The following is a 24,277-nucleotide window of genomic DNA, read 5'->3' as shown; positions in this document are numbered from 1 at the left end:
TCCAGCAGTATCCTTCCTCCCCCACTCCCCATGCCTCTACCAGTAGTCCTAACTCTCCTTCAAGGCCTAGCTCAAATCCCCTTTCTTTCATGAAGCCTTCTCTGACCACCCTGGCTCATACCTCCAACCACAAATGGCCCTGAAAGTCTGAATAAAATATCTTTGACAGTCCCTGCAGGTTGTGAGCCTCCTGACATCATTTGAAAATTTGGGGTGATGAGCAACCAGGCAGTCAGGCCTTCAAGGCCTTGCAGGCTCACCTTCACCATGAGGTCCCCTACCTGCTGCCTTCCTGCTTCATTCCAGCATCCCACACACCAGTCTATACTCCTCAAAGTACAGATGCTGGCAGACCACCCCCAGAGATGGGCAGAAATTGCATCCCCCACCGTTGTGAGTCTCACTCAGTGGATCCTGATTGCTTGTCTGAGGACCCACCTCTTCTATGATGATTGACACCAGGATTGTTCACCTCCCTGGGGCTGGAAATTCCCAGATTTGACATCTGGAAATGTCAAATCATTGATAAATACTGGTTGAGCCACTGAAGGTTTCCAGCAAAGGATGAGAAGTTGGTCTGTCAGGAAGATCCACTAATGAGAGCTCAGAAAAACTAGGAAGCCCATTTTGGTATCATGATGAAAAGAACAAATATTGAATGCGTACTTACTTCATACCAGGCAGCACTTTTGCATGCATAATCTCATTGAATCACAACTACCCTGATAAGTAGGTTCCATTATTATTTCAATTTTACAGGGGAGGGAATTGAAACTTGATAAATTAACATATACTTAACATAAAATTATCGTACGACCTAGTAATTCCACTCCAAGATATATACCCCAAAGAGTTGAAAACAGGGACTCACACACATGTTCATAGCAGCATTATTTACAATAACCAAAAGGTAAACACAACTTAAATATCCCTCACCTGCTGAATGGATAAACAAGATGAGGTATATCCATATAAAGGAATATTATTCAGTCCTAAAAAGCAATTGGGTTCTGATACAATGTGGATGAATCTCAGAAACATTATGCTAGGTAAAATAAGCCAGATGCACAGGAAACAATGTTGCAAGGTGTCACTCATGTGAAATAGGCTTATTCATAGAGACACAGTAGATTAGAAGTTGCAAGGAATAGGAGGGAGGGTATCCAATGGGGAGTTATTTCTTAATAGGTAGTTTCTGTTTTGAGTGATGACAAAGTTTTGGGAGTAGAGAGTGATGATGGCCATAGAACACTGTGAGTATATTTAATGACACTGAATTGCACACGTGGTTTAAATGGTAACTTTTATGTTGTGTATATTTTGATATAATGAAAATAACTTTCTAAAACATGTCATATAGCTAGGAGGCGGCCCAGCTAGAATTTGAACCCAAACCTATCTGACTCTAAAGCCCATGCTCTCAACCTGAGAGTATGGCTGCCTCTGGAAAGAACAGCAAACCGGGAGTTAGGACATCTGGGTTCTTGCCGTCATTTTCGTGTGTGACGTTCTACAAACCTGACCTTCGAAGGCATCACATTCTTTGGCTGTTAACTAAGACTGAATAAAATATCTTTGACAGTCCCTGCAGGTTGTGAGCCTCCTGACATCTGTCCACTGATTTTGATCTTACAACATGGAAAGTCCCACACCTTGATTCCTGACCCAGATACCATTTGGTTCTGGTGCACTCTGTGGACATTGATGAATGGGGAGCTCTGGGGGGGGGGGAGGGGGAGGCCAAATGGTCTTCCCCCTTCCCTAACTCCTCCCCTAGGGGTTTGCCCTGGAGTTGAGCCAGCCCTTGAGGAGGCCTCCACTCCTCCTTCCTCTGTCTTTTCTGGGAGAGGGCTCCGGCCTGGCTGTGCTCCAGGATAAATTTCCACAAGGCAAGAGATAACACAAAGCCAAGGTGAAGAACAGGGCAGCCCTTAAAAGGGCCTCCTCGCACCCAAGAACTGGCTGCGGCTCTTCCACTCCATAGCTGTTTGTCTTGCTTGCAGGCACCCGGCCACCATGTGGGAGCTCTTGGTTTTCTTGCTGTTCACCCTAGCCTACTTCTTGTGGCCCAAGGCAAAGTGCCCTGGTGCCAAGTATCCCAAGAGCCTCCCATCCCTGCCCTTGGTGGGCAGCCTGCTATTCCTCCCCAGAAGTGGTCATCCGCACATGAACTTCTTCAAGCTGCAGAAAAAATACGGCCCCATCTATTCCTTTCGTCTGGGGACCAAGACTACAGTGATGGTCGGCGACCACCAGCTGGCCAAGGAGGTGCTTGTCAAGAAGGGCAAGGAATTCTCTGGGCGGCCCCATGTGGTAAGCAGTTCCCACCAACCCTCCTCTCTCACCAGTCCCTGGGGTTCTGCAGTTCTTTGGCCAAGACCAAGCCTGGAATGACCCTCCCGACTTCTGTAATTCTTCCCAAAACAGACTAGCAGGACTGTGGGTGAGAATCAACCCCTCAGACTCCACCCAGCCTCTAAACCAGGCAGGGAGAATCAAAGGAATATCTCCTTTTCTGGACTTCTAAGAGGTGGGTTGGGGCGGAAGCCCCAGTCCTGGCATCTCACCTGGAACTGGATGATGTTCTCTCTGACTCTCGATTTCCCTAATCAACTGAGATCGTTTATGCAAAGCACTTAGCCCAGTGCCCAGAGCAGTAAGTGCTCAATAAATAGCCCTTTAGGAATGCTACTCTTTGCGTGGAAAATGGGGTTTAAATGATTACTGTCTTATATGGGAAGGTGTGAGGGAGAAGTAGCCTAGTTTTTGCAGGGCTGGGATTGCTGTGTCTTTGGGGCTGTCCCCAGCTGCTCTGGCTCACATAAGGCTGACACCTGGTAGCATCTCAAGGATGCTGATGATCTATCTTATTGAACCTTCTGAAATGCTCCTGGGGGAGGAGAGAAGCTGACCATCTGGGAATACTGCCAGTGCCCCATCCGCACACCCTGCTGCTGTGTACCCTCCTGAACAGCCCAGGCAGCCCCCACTGCCCCCTCCACCCTTGCCTCACAGCCACTTATCTCTGATCAGGCCAAGGGTTTACTCATTTTTCCTTGGATCAGTCAGCCAGGTCTGCTGGCCAACGGCCTCACTCCCAACTCTCCTGAGCAAAGAGGAAGGAGGAGGCTAGCCAGATGGGGCTTGTGGGGTCATAGGATTTAAGAGGAGGGGCTTTGAAGCCTGATGCTTTTTGAGGTCCCTCTGGGAAGAGGTGGCTTGGCCCAAGTCCAGACTGCATTCTCCAGCTGGGGCCTTATGGTGGGCACACACCCTTGCAATGGGAGGGCAGAAAAAGTAGATGAGCTGCTGCTGTGTCTTCAGCACCCCCCAGGGGACCCAGGGAAAGGCAGAGATCTGGGCAGTCCAAGCCACCTCTTCCCAGAGGGACCTCAAAAAGCATCAGCCTGGTCTGATTCCTACAGCCTTTCCTGCTCTCCAAAGGTGACTCTGGATATCCTGTCTGACAACCAAAAGGGCATTGCCTTTGCCGACCATGGTGCCAGCTGGCAGATGCACAGGAAGCTGGCACTGGCCACCTTTGCCCTGTTCAAGGATGGCGACCAAAGGCTAGAGAAGATCAGTGAGTGCCGGCTGGCCCCTGGGACTGCTGGGGGTTGGTGGAGGGGGGGGAAAGGGGCTGGGAAGAGGGCAAGGTTGGGCTCAATCTAGTGCTTTCTTGGCTGCTGCTGCCATCTAGTGGCCTTCTGGTCTATGTCCCTGCCTAAGATGGACCTGGGAGGGATAAAGGCTGCTGCTTAATTCCTCACCATCATGCCCCTCTCTCCTCTCAGTTTGTCGGGAAAGCAGTTTATTGTGTGATAACCTGGCCATGCAGGATGGACAGTCCATAGATTTGTACTTGCCTCTCTTCCTGGCGGTGACCAACATCATCTGCTTTATCTGCTTCAACTCCTCCTTCAAGAACGGAGATCCTGCTCTGAAGATCATACAGAATTACAATGAAGGCATCTTGAATACTTTGGGAAAGGACAATTTGGTAGACATATTCCCCGTGTTGAAGGTGAGGATGAGGCCAGGCCACACTTTCAGATCCCAGCAATCCCTGATTGCAGTCTGCATTTCTTACTGCCTAGCTCCAGACCCAAATCTCCTGACCACCTCAGCTACAGTGACCTCTACCTCTTGTGACTCCCTTTAAGACCTTGCCACTTCTCTACAGAAATAGGTTTAGCTTTTAACTATGCATTGTAATACTCATGATAATGGCTCTCATTTATTTACCAATTGCTATGTGCTCAGTGTTAAGCACCCCACTTGGGTTAATCATGTAATTCCTCTGGAAGTTCAGTTTCCATAGAGATGAGAACAGAGGTCTTAAAAAGTTAAAGAATTTGCCCCAGCCTTCAGACTCAAGTCTTTCTTACTCCGAAGGGCTGGGCACACAGTGGAGTCTACTTAGTAGACCCTCAATCAGTGCCTGATGTTTGATTGAATGGGGAGGGAGAAATGGAGATGCTCCCTTTTCCCTTGTTTGGAGTTGTTCTAGTTGTCATTAATAATCCCATTCTGGGGAAAAAAAAAAAAAAAAGGAGTGCCTGGGTGGCTTAGTTGGTTGAGCGTCCAACTCTTAATTTTGGCTCAGGTCATGATGCCAGGGCCATGGAATCAAGCCCTGCATCCACACTCAGCATGGAGTCTGCTTAAGATTCTTTCTCTCTTTCTCCCTTCTCCCCCACTCTCCAGAGACAGAAAGCTAGGATCTGCCTCGAGGAGGGATTCTGGTAGCTGGAGAAGCAAAACAGAAGAGGGATGGATCTGATATTTATTTCTACTTTCCAGATTTTCCCCAACAAAACCTTGGAAAAAATGAAGAATTATGTTAAAAACCGAGATGAGTTGCTGAGTGAAATCCTTGAAAAACATAAGGTAGGAGATGGAGCAGAAGAGACATGAGATAGGTTGAAGTGTCATGAAAACAGGGCTGAGGTCCATTTTGGACACTGTAGGATCTCTAGCACCTAGCAGAGAGTAGGGAACATAGTAGGTCCTCAATAAAAATGACTTAACTAATGAATAACGGTGAGGAAGTAATTGCAGAGGATCTTAGAAGGGACCCACTCACTCCCAAAATTTAAAGAGAGCCCAGTGCTTCCTCCCACCCCACAACCTCATAGGTCCTGCCTGGCCTCACCCCCTTCCCTCACTTCCAAGTGGAAGGAGCCTTTGTATCTCCAGTCTGGTACGGAAGTATGGCAGGGTATTGTAGATGGGGCTCCTTCCTTATCACTGTCTCCCAACTCCACCCAACCAGGAGAACTTCAGCAATGACTCTATCACCAACATGCTGGATGTACTGATCCAAGCCAGGATGAACTCAGACAATAACAGTGCTGCCTCAGACCAGGATTCGAAGCTGCTTTCGGATAAACACATCCTTACCACCATAGGGGACATCTTTGGGGCTGGTGTGGAGACCACCACATCCGTGGTGAGGTGGACTGTGGCCTTCCTGTTACACCATCCTCAGGTGGGCTTCTCCCTACTCTGGCCTTCCCAGCCACTCTTCACCCCAGCCAGATCCACCTATGGCCCCAGAAGGAGGGAGAAGTAATACCCTCTGCCCTTCCATGCAAGAAGACTGGGCTGCCCCACTCCTTACACAAGCAGTTGTTGGCTTTGGCCCTAGGGTGGGGCTCCCCATCTTCTGGAAGCAAAGCCCAGGCTGCAAAGCCATCACTGGGAAGAGTCTGAGCCAGCTCTTCTGGATGTGACAATAGGATTCTTCTAAGCCCATGCTTCCCCTGGGCTTAGGCATGTCGGTCACATCTACCCTGCTCTGGCCCTCAGTTGTATAAGAAGCTCCAGGAGGAGATTGACCAGAATATAGGTTTCAGCCGCACGCCAACTATGAGTGACCGGAATCAACTCATCTTGCTAGAGGCCACCATCCGAGAGGTGCTTCGCATCCGGCCTGTGGCCCCTATGCTCATCCCCCACAAGGCTATCATGGATTCCAGGTATGCCTTCCCTCCTAATAACACAATACTGCTTGCCAGCCCACTTGGTCCCTCCTCCACCACTCCACCCCTCAGCTTGCTAGTCAACCTATACTCAACCATTGGCCATCAATCATCCTACCCATGACCCTACTGATCAATATAGGGTTGATTGGCCACCTGCTAACACCTGTGACTAATCCACAGATCTAACCAACCTCCCTCAGAAGCTGCCTGCTGCCCTGGAGACATATGGTCTGGGATTAAAGACCAGGTGCTCTCTACTCCTACCCAATCCAGTAGCCACAACAGACGCACACACATGCACCAGCTCAAAATGCACACCCACATGCCCTGACAGACATAAATGTCCACATATACAAGTATTAACACGTAAGAGCCAGTCAGGAAGAGGGCTAAAGAAGGGCTAGATTCATACCGAATCTGGAAGAAGCTGGGGAAAAGATGGGGGAGTGGGCACAAGGACGTATAGGGCTTTTTCCCCCAGGCTGGGGGACTGTGGAAGCTGGGGGCTGAGCAGTTTGGGAAGGACAATATTTTAGACTCCTCTTTCTTCTCCCTCTTTGGGACAGCATTGGCGAGTTTGCTGTCGACAAGGGCACAAATGTTATCATCAATTTGTGGGCACTGCATCACAATGAGAAGGAGTGGTACCGGCCCGACCAGTTCATGCCCGGTGAGTCCCCCTTCTGTCTTGCTCCCGGGCCACACAGCCAACCTATCCTCTGAGCTCCATCATTCCAGCATGCCATTCCCTCTGCCCAGCTTGCTACTAGAAAACTCCTGGCTCCAGCTACATGAACCTGTTGACAGCCCCCATTCTACCCTGGACTTACCCAAACTCTTCACAGCTAGGTTTCTCATTTTCTCCTTCTACCAGCTGTAAATGTCCTCTAGGAAGCTCTCTAGGTATATGGCTCCCAACAGGTCAGCCCCTCTCCCCTTGGATGGTGGCATTTTCATTTGTTAATACTGCCTCCTTTCCACCCTTCCTGAATATTGCATTTCTTTTGTGCATTTCTCAGGGCTACCTGAGAGCTGGGCCGTGTCTCTCCTCAGGATGGGGTTCCCCCATGCCAGGCTATCCACCTCCTCAGACTGGGGCTCCCTGGGCAAGGCCGCGTCTCCCCCTCAGTCAGGCCAGAGCCATTACTGCGCTGACCCTGGCTGACACCTCCCCATTTCACAGAACGCTTCTTGGACCCCACGAGGAGTCAGCTCATCTCGCCATCATTAAGTTACTTGCCCTTTGGAGCAGGACCACGCTCCTGCCTAGGTGAGAGCTTGGCCCGCCAGGAGGTCTTCCTCTTCATGGCCTGGTTGCTGCAGAGGTTCGACCTGGAGGTCCCGGATGATGGGCAGCTGCCCCACCTGGAAGGCAACCCCACGGTGGTCTTTTTGATTGAGCCTTTCAAAGTGAAGGTGAAGGTACGCCAGGCCTGGAGGGAAGCCCAGGATGAGGGTAGCACCTAGAGGCTGACCTAGCAACCCCTGATTCCACCCTGTGTGGCTCCACAGCACAGAATTAGAGGTGCAACTCCACCTTCCCCTGCCTTTCCTCCCTCCCCGGGGCCCACACTGCCTTCTGTTCCAGTCTGCAATCCCTGCTAGTTGTATGCATAAACAAAACAGTTTTTCTTCCCGGTCCCTGAGCAGTTCATTTATTTGTTCATTTGTTCACTCATTCTTTCGACAAATATTTATTGAGCACCTACTATGTGCCACTCACTGTCCCTGGACACTCAAGCTCCCTGGTTTCGTGAAGCTTAAACTCCAGTGAGGGCTGACAAGTAAGCACTGCAGAGACTCCTAAGTTCTTTGAAGTCAATTATACTGGATGCTGGCCATGTGAGAAGAGAATGGCAGAGTGGAGGGTGGCCACTGCAAGCCAGTAGCTGGGAAGGCGTAAAGACCTGGGGGAAAGCATCCCATGCTGAGGAAGCAGCAGGTGGAAAGTTCTCGAGGTGGGAGAGGTCAGCATGGTGAGATAGAGCAAATGAAAGGGGAGAACGGTTCCTGATGATGGGGTCAGATTAGAGGCAGGAGCTAGGTCCCATGGAGCCTTTGTAAGTAGCAGGAAGGAATTTAGGTGTTTACCCCAAGTATGATAGGAAGTTGCTGTTGGGCAGGGGCAAGGGGGGTTATACTGTAAGTGGGAAGGTCTGGTTTGTCTTTTTAAAGTTTATTTATTTTGGGGCGCCTGGGTGGCGCAGTCGGTTAAGCGTCCGACTTCAGCCAGGTCACGATCTCGCGGTCCGGGAGTTCGAGCCCCGCGTCGGGCTCTGGGCTGATGGCTCAGAGCCTGGAGCCTGTTTCCGATTCTGTGTCTCCCTCTCTCTCTGCCCCTCCCCCGTTCATGCTCTGTCTCTCTCTGTCCCAAAAATAAATAAACGTTGAAAAAAAAAAAAACACATTTTTAAAAACAAAACAAAAAAAAAAACAAAAAAAAAAATAAAGTTTATTTATTTTGAGAGAGAGAAAGAGTGTGCACGAGTAAGGGAGGAGCAGACAGAGAGGATCCCAAGCAGGCTTTGCACAGAGCCCAACATGAGGCTCGAACCCACGAACCATGAGATCACGACCTGAGCTGAAACCAAGAGTTGGATGCTCAACCGAGCAACCCAGGCGCCCCTGGTTTGTATTTTTAAGACCACCCTAGTTGCTGAGTGGAGATTGGTCTGAGAGGGTGAGAGCAAGGGCAGGGAAGAGGAGATGGTTGTACTGGTCCAGGAGAATGAGGTAATGGTGGCTTAGTCCCTGGCCACAGCAGTGGAGATGGTGAGAGATGGTGGGATTGCTTACATTTCGGAAGTAGAGCAGATCTTGTTTGATGCAGACGGGAATTACTGCGTGTACCTCAAAGTTTGGCTTTGGGGGAGTATGTGCAATCCACAAACTCAAGCCACCACTACCCATCCCTCTTGTCTCGGTCCCCAAAGACCAGCAGGTCTTTCCCTCACCCTGTCCTGGGGTAAAAACTGCCAGGAAAGCGTTCTGCAGCAGACTTCTGCTCACCCAGGCCATGCCCTGCTCCCCACGCCACAACCCCAGGAAGTCTGTAAAGGCCTCACTAGAAAACGACTCCTAGACTTCTTCAAACCTTGAAACCAGCATCCAAACCTTGGCCACTGGCCAGTTTGCAAGTGAGAGATGTCCTGAGACGCCCCGAGAGACACTGACCCTTGCCTTTTAGCCTAGAAGAGAGGCTCCAACGCCAGCTCCCTGGCGCCAGCCGGGCCAGGGTCAGATCATCAACCCATTCCTTCTTTTCTGACTGGAGGAGGGCTCTGGAAGGGCCAGTGGGGCAAGGCTGAGACCCTGTCTGGCTATGTTTTCAGAAGAAGAAATCAATGGAGCCCCTGCAAGGAGGGAGGGACAGTTTTCCATTACAGCAGCACCTTCTTCCTTCATAGAGCTTTGTTAGTCTGGTGGTAAGAGACCATTCCTTACTGTCCCCCCAACTCAGTCCGGGCTTTACTGGCCAGTAACCTCAGGGTCTTGCTAAAGAGTGCACAGAAGAATTTGTGGGCAGCCGTGGCTGACCGGCTCCCATCATAAGGAGCCTGGAAAAATGCTGACACCACAGTGGGCTGATGGGAAAGGGTTTAACTGGAGGTGGCCCTCTCCCTCTCCCAGGGTCCTCTGCCCCCATCAGCTTGTGGCTGGTCTAGAGCCAAGCTACCCTTGGCTTAAAGCAAAGGGGAGTAGATGGGCTGGAGGTGAGTTAAGTATTCTACTCTCCAACTATTGAATCAGATCACTGAGCAGAAGGGAAAAAATGAGAGACTAACCGTTCATTTTGAAGAGGACAAAACTGAGGGCCAGTGGGGGCAAGAGCAGGGGAGGTGCCTTGCCCTAAGTCACACGGCTGCTTAGCATGAGGGCTGGGACTAGAACCCAAGATTTCAATCATGCAGGAGGAGGAGCCAGACATGTTTTCCTTCTCACCTGTTGGGTGTCCGTGCAGAAGGGCTCAGGGTGTCTGGCCGGGGAGAGTACAAACCTGAAGGTCCTTTCAGAAAATGGCCTCATGAACTCTGACTCCTGCCCAAACTGCCCTTCCCCTGCCAAGAAGGCCTTTTCCTACTGACCTAACTTGTCCCATCCTGAGTCTCAGAGGGCAAGCCTTATTCCAGGACATATCTCTTGACTCCCAGCCCCAGTGCTTGTCCCCTTTTCAGCTTCTGTTCCTTGTACTGAATCCCACACCCGCCTAAGCATCCGCTTGGGTTCAAAACGGGTGTAGCGTCCCCCGGGGACCACTATCTGCCCCTGTATCTCCAGAGTTCAAGACTGAAGTCTGAATCTTCTCATGTTCCTTACCCTGCGCATCAACACCTGGCAAGTAGGTTAGACACACAACAGGACTGAATCCAGTGCTCCAAATCCCTTGGCTAATTGGTCCAGTGATAAACAGACTATCTCCTTATGCATAAGGAAGCCCAGATCTTTGGCAAAGCTAGAAGGGCTTTGCCAAGACCCCCCAGTCACATTTTAAGCCTCAGAATGCCCTTATCCAGTGGTATGATGGTAAGTAAACACTAAACAGTTTCCTGATGCTAGTGGAAGAGAATAGCCCTGATTTGTAGTGTTTGCCAATTGCCATGATGTAAACACTCCCCACTATGAGTAATAATTTCGAGCCACCAATGTGATGTCACTGAACACCGAGCTGGGAAGAGATACATGGTAGTGCTATATGCTATGTATGTAGTAAATACCATTACATAGTATTCCCACCACATGTAGATGTAAATAACCTCAAGGGCATAGATGAAAGTAACAGGTGGTAAAATAATCAGCAAATGGTTAGTTTTGAGTATTTACTACCTTGGTTTTTATTATAATGTACTCATTGGTAGGTTTAAATAGTTTAATTTTGGGGCGCCTGGGTGGCGCAGTCGGTTAAGCGTCCGACTTCAGCCAGGTCACGATCTCGCGGTCCGTGAGTTCGAGCCCCGCGTCAGGCTCTGGGCTGATGGCTCAGAGCCTGGAGACTGTTTCCGATTCTGTGTCTCCCTCTCTCTCTGCCCCTCCCCCGTTCATGCTCTGTCTCTCTCTGTCCCAAAAATAAATAAAAACGTTGAGAAAAAAAAATTTAAATAGTTTAATTTTTAAATGGTTATTTAATAAACAGCTCATAAAAGTCCTGAAAATTTACCAATCGGCTCTTGTGAGCCAAAACAGCTGGCTGTCCCAGGAGAAATGGGCTGTCCTTGTCTTTCAGAAGGGCAGCTCCCCAGAGTCTCCATTCTGAGGGGGACAGAACCCCTTCTTTGACACCCTTGGTGTGGAGTGGGGGTGGGTGAGTGTGTGAGTGTTCTGGTGCCTCTGGTGGCCATAAAACCTGAAACAAATGAGGAGCCCTTTCTCTGGTCACACGCCTAGGTGTAAACACCCACCTCTGGAGGAAAGGAATCCAATCTTGGAGGTGAGAGGGTCAGGAAGGACTGGATGAGAAGGACACAGGTTCTCGTCCCCAGGCTCCCCAGGTGCCTCGCCCTGGATCTTAGGCCCATTGCTAGGTTCTTGAACCCATTTCCTCATTTAGAGAGTGGGGTAACTTACCACCTGTGTTGCCCATTATCTGAGGCTCTGGGGCGGGTGAAGAGCAGAAAGGACCAGGGAAGCAGGGAAGCTACAGAAGACTGAGAGGTCAGGCTGTGCAGGCAAGTTCTCCCAGTGTTGTCATTTACAGACTCAGTGACCACGGGCACCTTACTCGGCCTTTTAAATGGCAGTTTTCTCAACTGTAACATGGAGGTCTGAGGTGTGCATAGAAACAGTACCACCCACCTCAGAATGTTGCTGAAGGTCAAATATGGACCTACACAATGCGTTTAGTCCTTCGATAAATACTGGCTTTACTGCCACTGCCTACAGCCAGATCCATGAAATGAGTCCTTCTCTAACGATGAAGTAGGTGTTGTCCAGACAGGTCCACCTTTAGGACAGGACCTCAAGGAACCCTCCCTCGCAGGCCTTGATGATCCTGCCTGCCGCTCCTCCCTCCCTCTCCAGCCAGGGGTATGCTGGCAGCTGGGAAGTAGATGGAGAACCCAGAGACCAACTTCTCGTGGTCCCAACACAGAGGGTGCTTTGTAAGATTTTCTAGTGGGATTGGGTTTCTCGACACTTCTTGGTGAGAAGGCATGCAATGGAAGGTTAAACTGGTGGGGAGCGGACTGAGAGCAAGGAGAAACTTTGGATCAAACAAATCCTCTTCTCCCCTCCAAGCCACCCAAAGGCTCTAACTCCTGAGATTTTTGCAATGTTTCACCCTCCCCGGGGAAGTTACTATTAATGTGTACCACCTATCCCAGGTGTGAGGCCATTTCAGCACAGAGGGCCTCTGGCAGGGATGCCTGGCATGGTGTGGGGGCCTCTGGAGGCTTCTGATGAGGCCAGGGGGACAAGCAAGGGGGATAAAGTAGCTCCTGAGGAAACAGTGTCTGGCTCACCTTTCACTACGCTTCTTGCCTGCTCACCACCTTTCTCTGACTCCCTCTCACCTTTGAAAAGAAATCAAAAGTTCTTCGTGTGCCTTGTGAGAACCAATTCTTCAGGGTTCAAATCCCGGCTCTACTGCTTACTAGCTGTGTGGTCTTGGACAAGTCAGTCAACTTCTCTGAATGCTTCAACACTGTTAAGAAAGCAGTCCATACCTCAGATGGCTGTTTGGAGGCTAAAATGGAAAAAAAAAAAAAAAAGTACGTAAGATGCTTACACAAGACCCGATAATGCGCAGTCAATAAACAGAACAATAAAGACAAATTACTTTATTACCAGCTTACCTCTCCAGATTCATCTCCTGTCACTTCCCAGAATGCACTTATCTACAGAGATTAAATTGCTAGCAGCTTTAGACATTTCGGCCTCCCATGCTTTTGTGTGCTTTTTGGCACCTGGCACATAGTAGGCATTCAAAAATCTGCAAAACAAGCATTTACCTAGGATTCTCTTCACACCATTCTTTACCTGGCAAACTCAGTTTAGTGGTCCCTGATCCAGGTAGGCCACCCTATACCCCCAGGTGGGTGACATTCTCTTCCAAAGCATGCTGTGCACACATGCTTCATGGTACTTACCATGTGCTACCAAAACTGTTTACGTGCCTTTTCTCCCCCTTGGGATCCTTAGCTCTTCTGAAGATCAGGAGCCTGGTCTAAGGCATATTTGCATTCCTGATGCCCAGCACATGGTAAGTGCCAGGCTGGGAACCCCAACCCAAACACCTCCTAGGACCCACTGCCCTCACCACTAGGTTCAGGCAGAAGCAGGTTTCCAGGAGGTTCGGGCAACAGTCAAACCCACTCCCCACTTCTCCTGGGTCAAACCCCGCTTTTCCTCCCTGGCTGAAAACAGAGGAAACTGGAGAACAGGGAGTTTCTTGAAATTCCTGTTCATCAAAGCTCCTCTGTTTCGTGCTTCAGAGAATTGGTATTGTCTCCACCTGAACTTGGTCACCTGGGGCAATAGAGACAGATGACGCTATACCTCATTAGAGAAATGAGGAACTCAGTGACCCAGGAACCCCGGGGTGCAGTGAGGGGGCCTCCACGTACCTAGGTATCAAGGGTTCATGCACAGCCTCCAGCACGCAGCCCACGAGAGTGGTACTCCTCTTTTGCCACTCAGACATTAATGACATTAATGTATGACATTAATGAAGGCAGGAATGATGTCCTCCCCCCATCCTTTCTAGAACAAAACTGTCTCTAGATGCTAATATGGCTCCCCTGGGCTTACTTGGAGGAGCCCAACAGTTTAAAAGGAACTAGGCAGCAACCATCCCACTAGAGTCACTGAGGGGCCAGAATAGCGACCTCTGGCCCAGGGTCAAAGATGGGCACGGGGGCCTGTCTAGCTTATACTGGACTCTTAGACAACAGTGCTAACTGCAGGTAAACCCAGGGGCTGGGGAAGACAAATGCTGCGGGCCTCAGCATCCTCTGCGGGCCCATTAGGGAGCGTTCCACCTGGGGAGGCAGGAACTCCCTCCAGGAGGGTTCCAAGATGCACATCATATTGCTTCGCCCACCTACGGGCCACGCAAGGAGAAGTTCTGGGCGGTAGCGTTCCCCTCCCTGGGCAGAGACAGAAGCCTGGTCCTTCCCTTAAGGCAGGGACTTCCTTACATGTGACTCTAAGTTCTAGGTGGATAGTCCTAAGGAGGAGGTAAAATGACAAGTGAAAATGACAAGTGATTCTTTTCTTAGGAAAGAATCACTGGCCCAGGATGGCAGACGCTGGCACACCAGTGGCTCTCCCATGGCCTAGAAATCAGTTCTTAAGTCCCTGCCTGGTAGGCAAGACTTCAAACAAGCCCCCACGATTCCTCAAGATTTCCTCAATCTGTACTGTTGACTTCATCTCAGTCTACCTCCTGTTGTTAACTATTTTACACGGGTGTTTTATCTTCCTGACTGCAACTTAACTTCTAGAGGGCAGAGGTTTTGTCTTAAGTATTTCTTTTGCATTCTCCTCCACATCCAGCACAGTGTTGGGCACAAAGTGGGAGACTCAGTAATACATGCTTTGTGTATCAAATTCCAGGGCCTGTCCACATTTCTATCGTATCATCTTTTTCCTAAAGATTTAAAACAATTTTTTTAATGGTTTATTTTTGAGAGAGAGAGAGAGAGAGACAGAGCATGAGCGGGGGTGGGGCCGAGAGAGCAGGAGACACAGAATCTGAAGCAGGTTCCAGGCTCTGAGCTGTCAGCACAGAGGTCAAACGTGGCTCACACCCACGAACAGCACAGCACGATCATAACCTGAGCTGAAGTCGGACGCTCAACCGACTGAGCCACCCAGGTGCCCCCAAGATTTTTATTATTTTTAAGTGATCTCTACATCCAATGCGGGGTTCGAACTCACAAGCCTGAGATCAAGAGTCACGCTCCACTGGCTGAGCCCACCAGACATCCCCCTATCACATCATTAAAAGATCTCACGGAGTGCTTGCCTTCTTTCAAACGTCATTTCAGCTTCCGGGTATGTGAGAAAACTTGTTTCTGCTTTTTTTGTGTGTCTGATTCTAACCTGCTTGTGGAACTTTACAAAGTATTCCAAACATCAGAAATATACCCTTGGCAGAGAGAGGGTTTAGGGAAAACTCCTTAGGACAAAGTGTGGCCTCAGCAGAAGCATTACCCAGCCTGCCCTTGGTCCCGTGGTCTCTGCTCGGGCCAGGGGCCTGTCCTCAACCGCTCCGTGACTTCTCTCGGTCCCTGTGTGGACCAGGGAAAAATGCAGCTAGGAATCTTGCAGGATGAGCCTTGAAGTATGAGGAAGGGGAACAACAACAACAAAAACCCAAAGTGCTGCAAGAAAAGAAGAACAGTCGCGTTTTTGGGATCGATTTTATTTGGGCTTCTCACAGTGGTTAGAGCCACTCTGTCTTCAGAACAATCACAGCACAGGAAATGCGTCACCGAGACTGCCCAGAAAAGTCTGACCAGCTGAATCTTATTGCTTAAAATACACATATTCACAAGAACTGACAAATGGTGATGTGCCTCACACAGGAATGTGTTAGCATTTGCAAATCTTCTGACTGTAGCACCAAACCCTCGACCAGACCAACCCCTTCCTTCTTGTTCACCTGGAAAACCAGATTCAGTCAAATCTCCCTGGCCCCCTGACTAGTCCTTCAGCTCCCTATTTCCACCTCTCTCCTGGCAGGGGAGCCCCCCCCCCCTTGGCAGGGGCCGGACTGTGACCCCTGGAATCAAGCCCGGCTCCGGCAGCTCCATTTTCTTCTTCTCATGCCTTTAGGGCAGGACGCTGCAGTGACCCCAACAGTTAACACGCAGGCCAGTTCCCCACTCCCAACTGGGGAAGGAAACTTGAGAGGGCCAGGCTTCATCCATTTGATCAGTTAACTGAAGAAGGATTCATTCTGGTGAATCCTTCAGTGAGTTGTTTGGGATTTTATTTAAAAAACAACAACAACAACAACAACAACAACGGTGGAAGGAAAGGCATCTGAGGGCTGCAGACACACTCCCACCCACTCCTGCCACACACGGGCTTGCTTGCACGACACTGGACCTCGGCAGAGAGAGGTAAGCCCTTTGGCTCTGTGGTGTCTCCCAAACTCTCCTGGCAATTCCAGGCACAGGGCTGACGTCTGGGCCACAGCTAGTCCAAGCTTGTCACTGAAGATCCAATCAAGCTTCTGTCTGAAGTTCCGCCTTCGCCTTCTGTGCCGAGTGGTTTTGAACACCCCCTGGGGGCTGACACCTAGGGCCAGGAGGCGCCAAGGGGGGCAGACAGGTTCAGAGCACATTTCCATTTACAGGGAACAGAACACAGGCCTCCGAGTGTCCACGGAGCGATGTGCAAATTGCAGTGATGGGTAGAGGAAAGCCTCTACTTCGAGCACAGTTGTCTCTGGCAGACGCGGGGCTGGGGGGGTGGGGGGAGGCCTGCCATTGACAATGCTGCTGGATACACCCGAGTACACAGTCAGACGTTTGTTCAGTAAACAGTAAATGTGTAAAATAAATTACCTTGAGAGCGCCATTTCTGCTCTGAACGTGTGGTCGACGTGAGCACAATGGCTGCCATTCAAAGTATATTCACAGGAAAACAGGGCTGGGGGCTCACACACAATGGACAGACACACAAAGGTTATCCAAAAAGTCATTGTACACAGACTTCACTTTGTTCAACATGGATTTTGGTTTTGTGGACTCCAAACGCAGACACTCGTTCACCTCACAGCCTTGGATTTGTCTATTTTTGTACAAATATATATATATATATATATATATATATATATATATATATATATTTCCTTTCTTACTGCAATGTCAATGCCGAATGTGAATATCATCATTCGAGAGAGGGGGAAAGAACCAAACTCTTCATATGAACAGCACTGGACAGGGAATGTTAGTTTTAGCTGTTTGCTTTCTCCATTCAGGTTATTCCTATCAAAACTCAACTACAGTAATAAGGATCCTGCAGGCCCTCTGGACCACTGCCTTCACCCTCCTACCGGGCCACTTAGGCTCTTTACATAGGCTACAAAAATAGTTACCCCACTCAAAAAGGGGGCTGGGGAAGGACTGGGAAAGGGCATGAAAACCACAGATAACCAAGGCATTTTTTTTTTCCGAGTGGTCAGTTTAAAAAAAACAAAAACAAAAAAAACCCCAGAAGAACGTATTCAGAATCAAGAGAAAATACTGTGTAAAAGCCAGGCTATGGGACCACTCTTTCTGAGGGCCCACAGCCTCCTCATTTGTTCACAGAGAACAGCGAGACATGAAGGCCTGCAGACTGTGTGTTTGGGTGGGGGAGGACCCTGGTCACCCGTAGGCACAGAGCAAAGGACAGAGATGCAGAGAGTTGCACCCAGATCCACTGCCACGGCTTAGGGCCTCCTGCGGTTCCACAGAAGTTCAAGATAGCCCCAAGCCTGCCCAGGAAGCATCTCCTCCTGGCTCAAAGGCAGCCAGGCTCTTTAAAGGTCAACTTGGGATAGAGGCACAGACTTCCCTTTTCTGGCCTGCCCCCACTGATAAAGTTCTTGTTTTCAGCTCTGTTGTTGTTTAAAGAGAAACCAAAAAGAAGGTGATGTGATGTTCCACACTGAACCAGTCTTGTGGCCAGCCAAAACCTGCTGGGAAGGGCCCCTCAAGGATGCCCAGTGGTACACTGACCTGATCACCTGGAATCTGAGAGCAGCAAGCCCCCCACCAACCTACCACACAACTGCCTATCAGCTCTCCTCTTCCCCCAGGACGAGCCCAGTTCTGGCTCTGCAGACATTGGCAGCGAGGGGTGACAATCCCTGGGCCTCTGCGGCCTTCCTTATTCACCCAGGGCTGAGACCTGCCACCTCTCCCAGGCTGAGACACAGCAAAGTTCTCTTAAATGAACACCAGAGCATAAATCCACTCCACCACCAAAGTCACCTCAGGGCACAGTCTCAGCCCCCTCCTTGGGGCTTCTGAAACACACATCTCTCTGACCCAAGCAGGTACTGAGATATGACTCGAAAAGAGAAAAGGGGGGACAGGGTGGGATATGAGGAATGAGTCACAGAACGAACCAACCTCTCAGCCCTCCACAACGCTGTGCTCCTGTGGGCAGAGAGGCATCCACACCCCCAGCTGCAGCTGGAGACGTAGGAAAATGCAGGAGCGAGGGGCGGGGGGCAAAGAACGGAAGTGGCTGTACCACTTTTTCTGAAAGTCACTTAATGCTTCTGTCATGATGCTCCCCCCTACCCTGGTTGCTGTGCCAAGTTCTCAGGCCACAGACAGGGCCTGCTCTAGCTGGGGGAGCTGCTGCTCTGCGAGTTTGGGGAGTCCTGCTCATTGATGGTGTTCAGCAGCAGGCACGCGGGCGGCCGTGGCAGGTGGGGGTGCCCGGGCTCTCGGGCCTGCTCCTCGGAGGGCTGGCAGAGCCCTTCCTCCTCGTCGCCGGGGGGCCGCACGTGGCAGCTGTCACAGAAGTCCAGGGGCCCATCCAGAGCGTCATCAATGAGCGTGTTGAACTCTTTGAGGTCGTCGTCATGGTGGCCCCGGTTGCACACACACACCTCGATACCCGAGTCACCCGTGAAGCGGCGATGTCGGCCGGGAGTCTTGTCTTTGCTATCGGGGAGGGCGCTGCCTTGCTCGGAGCTGTGATCTCTCAGCAGCTCCTCCTTACAGTCGGAATCTTTGTCCAGGAAGGCCCCAGGGTCCAGCTCCCCCAGGCCGGCCACAGAGCCACTGGGCTCCATCCCAGGGGCTTTGGTGGCTGCTGTGCTGGCTGGCACGTCGGAGGGCTCAGGGTCAGCGATGCTCGGGGGTCTCGTGCTGCTTCTGCTGGGCCCCGACAAGGGGCTGCTCTGCGCCCCCTGGGGGCCCCTGGTGGGATCTGCGCCCGGGGGGCTGCCGCCTGTGGGGCCACACTGCGCAGGCAGCTGCTGCTGCTGCTGCTGCTGTAGCTGGAAGGCACTGTACGGTGGGGGAGGAGTCGGAGGTCGGTTCACCACTTCCTCATAAGGAGGTAGTAAATAGTTTGGCAAAAACCCTAAAATGGGGAGGCAGGGAGGAGAAATTACCGCACTGGCAACTGTTGTAGGACACACTGCAAAGCTTGCACTAAACATATGCCTCTTCCCCATCCCCACCCCCCATACCCGTGAAGCGACAGCTACAGCTCCTGCTTGTGGGCAGGGCAGGGGGATGGGACAACTGTGCAGAGGAGGAGGGACAGACTGGGAGTGACCTAATCTAGCTTCTTGAAATCTGAGAGCCCCTAAAGCTGCTTCATAGGCAAGACTTCTGCCTGTCTGCAGTTAAGGCAGAGGGTTAGGCAAGTGTGGTGGATGGCCAAGAGATCGTTCCTGCCAGCAACGGATCTGTTTCCACATGCCCCCAAGTCTCATGTTTCTTGCTCAGACTGTGTCCTCCATCTATGTCCCATAAGGCCTCAGGGTCAGGGACCCTAATTTAAGACTTCCTGACAACGTTTCCCCCCCCCCCCCCACCCCACCACCCTTCCAGATGCATATGATATAAAGGGCCCTTTTTTCTGGGAGGGTACAAATCTGTGTTGTCCCTCAATCTAGTGTGGCTGGAGGTGGTCTAGAGAGACAAACCAAGCCTCATCCTGACTCAGATCAGGAGCGGGTGGGTTACCAGCGAAGGGGGAGGGTCCTGCCAACCAAGGCTTATTATCTTTCGAATGTGCTGAATGTCTCAAGGCACAGATGGTCTGGTTATAACAATAACTGCTAGCATTTACTGAGCACTTACTATATGCCGGGCACTGTGCTAAGCACTTAATGCTTCCGGATGTGTAATTCCACACCTGTGGCCACTTTCTTTTATAGAACACACTGTAGAATGGCTGGGCCTCCAATGACCCTTTGAGAGGTCATGTGTGAAGAACCTCCCCCCGGGGAAGTCACGTGAGTGTCCTTCAGTGAGTCACCACGTTTCTTGGTTCTCAGGAAGTCCCAGTGTCACCACCACAACCCCCCCCCCCCCCCCCCCCCGCCCCAGCCACCATCTGCCTCTTTTATGGCAGCCTTGGCTCAGGCATATCACAGGGCAGTTAGCAAAATGGAAGGATTTCAGGCCACAGGAATCTAAACCTTGATTTACTCACATCATACATCCTCTGACCATCTGCCTTAAAAAAATAATTTGCTAAAGGATCCAAAACCCGGTCAGAACCTGGCCGGTGTGGATTTGGACCGGACCAGCGGCTTCACATGCTCCTCTGTGCCGAAAGGGAGTGCCCCTCATTCCCACAGCTGCAAGACTCTGTGCTGTGCTGGGTAAGAGGACCCACTGGGGCCCACAGTCTGTGTGTCCTCCCTGGGGTGGGGGGGGGTTGGCGGCTTTTCGTGTACGTACTGAAATAAAATGGCAGCGCTGAGTAATTGTGGGCCTCTCGGTAGGCGATCAGGTTGATTTCATGCTGCCGCTGCTGGGCCTGAAGGCGATGCTTGGCTCGGCGGTGGTGGCACACACAGCAGCAGCTCAGGATGATGATGATGGTCCATACCAGCCAGAACCCTGGGGGCGGGGAGGAAGGCAGAGAGGCACACGCAGCTCGTGAACAGCAGCCAGAGGGGCAGCTTTCTGAGTGGGGGGGGGGGGGGCCCCAGACAGTGCCCACCTGGTCGAGGCTGGCACTGTCGGGCCTCACCGAGTGAATTCGTATTTGGAACCTGTGTTCAATTTTCACACGTGCTTGTGCCAGAGTGAAAGATGGGGTGGGAGAGGGTGACAGGCACCTGTCTGGCACCGCTGGGCCTACGTGTTAGGTTTGGTGGGCATGAAATATGCTCACCTTTTAGGACAGCACACTCCTCCTCTTTTTGTCCCGGACACAAATGCTTCGGCCCTTCTTATTACGCATCTCCCACCCCCACCTCCAAGCCCTGCTCAGTACCGTACGGCCAGTCCACAGCCTCACTTCCTGCTGCTATATGAGACTACTCACCAAAAGCAAAGAGCCCCTCAAAATCCCAGTGGATTAGCAACTGCAAAGGGCCTTGGAAGGGCTGCCTGACAAGAGAATTCTTAGGATTCTCTTGATATCACCAAAAAGATCACGGGCTTTTTCTCTTCCACGCACACTGGTGTAATACAAGTCACTAAAGTTATACTTGGAAAAATTCTAATCGCCTCAGGTCCATCTCTTCCCTAGAGAGTGTAAATGACTTCCTCTGCTCTTGATATAATCCAGTACAATTCCATCCCCTACAGTTGCAAATAACACCCCCACCTCCCTTTGGCCTGTGATTACATTAGACTCGGGGCCATTAGCAGCCTCCCCTTCTCCAGGCCGACTATTTCTTCTTGTTTCCCACTGTGTTCTCTTGGGTCAGACTCAGAGAATCTTTGCAAACCCCAATATAAGACCCCTCCCCAATCTTCAAATGTATGCAGAAACTCCTTGAGCAATTTTGTTTAAAAAAAAAAAAAAAAAAAAAAGAAACACACACACACACACACACACACACACACACGGAGGGGAAGAGACTGGAAGGAAAAACACAAAAATAGTGACTTATTTTTAAGTGGTAGGATTAGGAGAAATTTCAATTTTGCCCTTAAAATTATAAACCTGGAAACAAAGTAAATTAAACTTAAAAATGTCTGTGACCAATTTTATATTTTTGCTGTCCTTTCTTTAAAAAATTAAGAGGGGAAGATGCCTGGCTGGTTCAGTAAGTGGAGCATAGACCTCTTTTGGGTCGTGAATTCAAGCCTCACATTCGGAGGAGAAATTACTTAAAAAATAATAATAATAAATTTCTAGATAGGTTTTTAAGTTCTTCTGGTAATGTATTCACACAATGAAATGACATAAATCATTTAACAATATTCATAGAATCGTACTTTTGACATATAGAGATGTTTCTAACATTAAGTGAAAAAACCAGGGCACCTGGGTGGCTCAGTCGGTTAAGCGCCTCTTGATTTCAGCTCTGGTCATGATCTCAGTTTGTGGGTTTGAGTCCCACAGCAGGATCTGTGCTGGCAGTGCAGAGCCTGCATGGGATTCTCTCCCTCATTCTCTCTCTGTTCCTCCCCCACTTGTACGCGTGTGTGCTCTCTCTCAAAATAAATAAATACACATTAAAAAAAAAAAAAAAAAGAAAAGCAAAATACAAAACAGCATAAAATACGATCCTGGGGCACCTGGGTGGCTCAGTCAGTTAGGCATACAACCCTTGATCTTAGCTCAGGTCACGATCTCATGGTTTGTGAATTTGAGCCCCTCTGTGATGTTCAGCACAGAGCCTGCTTGGTATTCTCTCTCTCCCTCTCTCAAAAAATAAATAAATAGGGGCGCCTGGGTGGCTCGGTCAGTTAAGCGTCCGACTTCAGCTCAGGTCATGACCTCGCGGTCCGTGGGTTCGAGCCCCGCGTCGGGCTCTGTGCTGACAGCTCAGAGCCTGGAGCCTGTTTCAGATTCTGTGTCTCCCTCTCTCCCTGACCCTCCCCTGTTCATGCTCTGTCTCTCTCTGTCTCAAAAATAAATAAATGTTAAAAAAATTAAAAAATAATAATAATAAATGAATAAACATTAAAAAAAAAAAAAAAAAAGCGAAGCCACCTTTGACCTGGATGACAGGACAGTAGATTTTCTGGTATTAGATCTCCTGTTTTTTGCTTATCTGCATTTCAAATTTCTCTAAGGTGAACATGTAGTTCTTAAAAATAAAAAGGATTGGGGCGCCTGGGTGGCTCAGTCGGTTGAGCGTCCGACTTCGTTCAGGTCACGATCTCACCGTCCGTGAGTTCGAGCCCCGCGTCGGGCTCTGGGCTGACGGCTCAGAGCCTGGAGCCTGCTTCTGATTCTGTGTCTCCCTCTCTCTCTGGCCCTCCCCCCGTTCATGCTCTGTGTCTCTCTGTCTCAAAAATAAATAAAATGTTAAAAAAATAAAAAATAAAAATAAATAAAAATAAAAAGGATATATATAGTTCTCAATAAAAAATTTAGCTGAGGAACAATTGTAAGGTGAGTTGTTACTAAGAACAGATTACTGTTCATTTGTTCTCTACACCTGATTAATTTCAATTTTTTCTATTACAAATGCTACCTGTATTTTTGATTACCTGCTTTGTGATGATAAATTTGTGTTTAGAACTTAAGCATTTTCACATGAATCTCTTACCAGAATGAGTTAAGATTATTAAGAAAAAAAAGGTGGGGCGGTGGGGGGGGTGCGCCTGGGTGGTTCAGTCGGCTAAGTGTCTGACTTCAGCTCAGGTTATGATCTCACGGTTTGTGAGTTCCAGACCCCACATCAGGCTCTGTGCTGACAGCTCAGAACCTGGACCCTACTTCGGATTCTGTGTCTCCTTCTCTCTCTACCCTCCACCACTCATGCTCTGTCTCTCTCTCAAAAATAAATAAACATCTAAGAAAAAAATTTTTTAAGAATAAAAATAACTTAAAATAAATTCTAAAAAAAATCCCTGGGATTCCTGGCTGGCTCATTCGGTAGACTGTGTGATCTCAGGGTTGTGAGTTTGAGCCCCATGCTGGATACAGAGCTTACTTAAAAAAAAAAAAAAAAAAAGCCCCCCTGTCCCCCAAACAAACTTGTATGTGAATAAACCTGCTTTTATTCCCCATTTGTACCAGAATACAATATTCCAAAAGATTGCACTGACATTTAGGGTGTGGCTTCTGGCAATGGCTCTTTCTGTCCCCCAGGGGTGTTCCCGCTGAATCTTCTCACAAAGCCACCACAGTGAAACGGGACAGTGGTACAGCAGCCTGGCCCTGGCAGGCGGGCAACACCATTGTATGTATGACACCTAATTGCTTTCAGCACATGTCAGTGTTCAATGGAACCTTCTCCTGAGGCCTCCCAACCAGAGAACAGGCGGAGGACAATGGGCTGAGGATTTTTTCCCTTTATCCCATCGGCAAACAGAAAAACCCCATTTCTTTTTTTTTTTTTTAAACATTTATTTATTTTTTAGAGACAGAGAGAGACAGAGAAAGACAGAGCATGAGCTGGGGAGGGGCAGAGAGAGGGAGACACAGAATCTGAAGCAGGCTCCAGGCTCTGAGCTGTCAGCACAGAGCCTGATGCGGGGCTGGAACCCACTAACCATGAGATCATGACCTGAGCCGAAGCTGGACGCTGAACCAACTGAGCCACCCAGGCACCCCTACCATTTTTTTTTTTTAATGTTTATTTATTTTTGAGAGAGACAGAGACAGAATGCGAGTGGGTTGGGGCAGAGAGAGAGGGAGACACAGAATCTGAAGCAGGTTCGAGGCTCTGAGCTATGAGCACAGAGCCCAAT

General features: G+C 49.8%; 2 protein-coding genes across 4 annotated transcripts in view; one reads left to right on the top strand and one right to left on the bottom strand.

Moving 5' to 3' along the window:
- Positions 1-1,949: 1,949 nt before the first annotated feature.
- On the top strand, positions 1,950-7,628 carry CYP17A1 (cytochrome P450 family 17 subfamily A member 1). The gene is made up of 8 exons (XM_040486308.1): positions 1,950-2,313; positions 3,445-3,583; positions 3,795-4,024; positions 4,804-4,890; positions 5,276-5,491; positions 5,812-5,981; positions 6,554-6,657; positions 7,171-7,628. Exons 1-8 carry the CDS (start codon positions 2,017-2,019, stop codon positions 7,452-7,454), a joined length of 1,527 nt encoding a protein of 508 aa, XP_040342242.1. The 5' UTR covers positions 1,950-2,016; the 3' UTR covers positions 7,455-7,628.
- Positions 7,629-15,331: 7,703 nt separating this feature from the next.
- The window catches only part of WBP1L (WW domain binding protein 1 like), a 62,309-nt gene continuing 53,363 nt past the window's right edge, over positions 15,332-24,277 (bottom strand). For all 3 annotated transcript variants that reach the window (XM_040486305.1, XM_040486306.1, XM_040486307.1), the window contains exons 3-4: positions 20,354-20,515; positions 15,332-19,019 (exon numbers count right to left, since the gene is read on the bottom strand). In XM_040486305.1, coding sequence (XP_040342239.1) covers positions 18,271-19,019; positions 20,354-20,515 — 911 coding nt within the window. In that variant the 3' untranslated portion in view covers positions 15,332-18,270. The remainder of the gene's footprint in view (positions 19,020-20,353; positions 20,516-24,277) is intronic.

The sequence above is a fragment of the Herpailurus yagouaroundi genome, unplaced genomic scaffold (assembly GCF_014898765.1).
Source record: "Herpailurus yagouaroundi ecotype Mexico unplaced genomic scaffold, PumYag 163, whole genome shotgun sequence".
Classification (NCBI taxonomy): domain Eukaryota; kingdom Metazoa; phylum Chordata; class Mammalia; order Carnivora; family Felidae; genus Herpailurus; species Herpailurus yagouaroundi.
Note: the sequence above shows the minus strand (reverse complement) of the source record. Positions and strands in the feature narration are given on the sequence as shown.

What these genes read in the sequence shown, in the direction of transcription:
- CYP17A1 (XM_040486308.1), top strand. Translation starts at nt 2,017, where the DNA reads ATGTGGGAGCTCTTGGTTTTCTTGCTGTTCACCCTAGCCTACTTCTTG. An exon ending in CCAAAGGCTAGAGAAGATCA is followed by an intron (nt 3,584 to 3,794) that starts GTGAGTGCCGGC and finishes CTCTCCTCTCAG; the next exon opens with TTTGTCGGGAAAGCAGTTTA. An exon ending in GCCCGACCAGTTCATGCCCG is followed by an intron (nt 6,658 to 7,170) that starts GTGAGTCCCCCT and finishes CCCATTTCACAG; the next exon opens with AACGCTTCTTGGACCCCACG.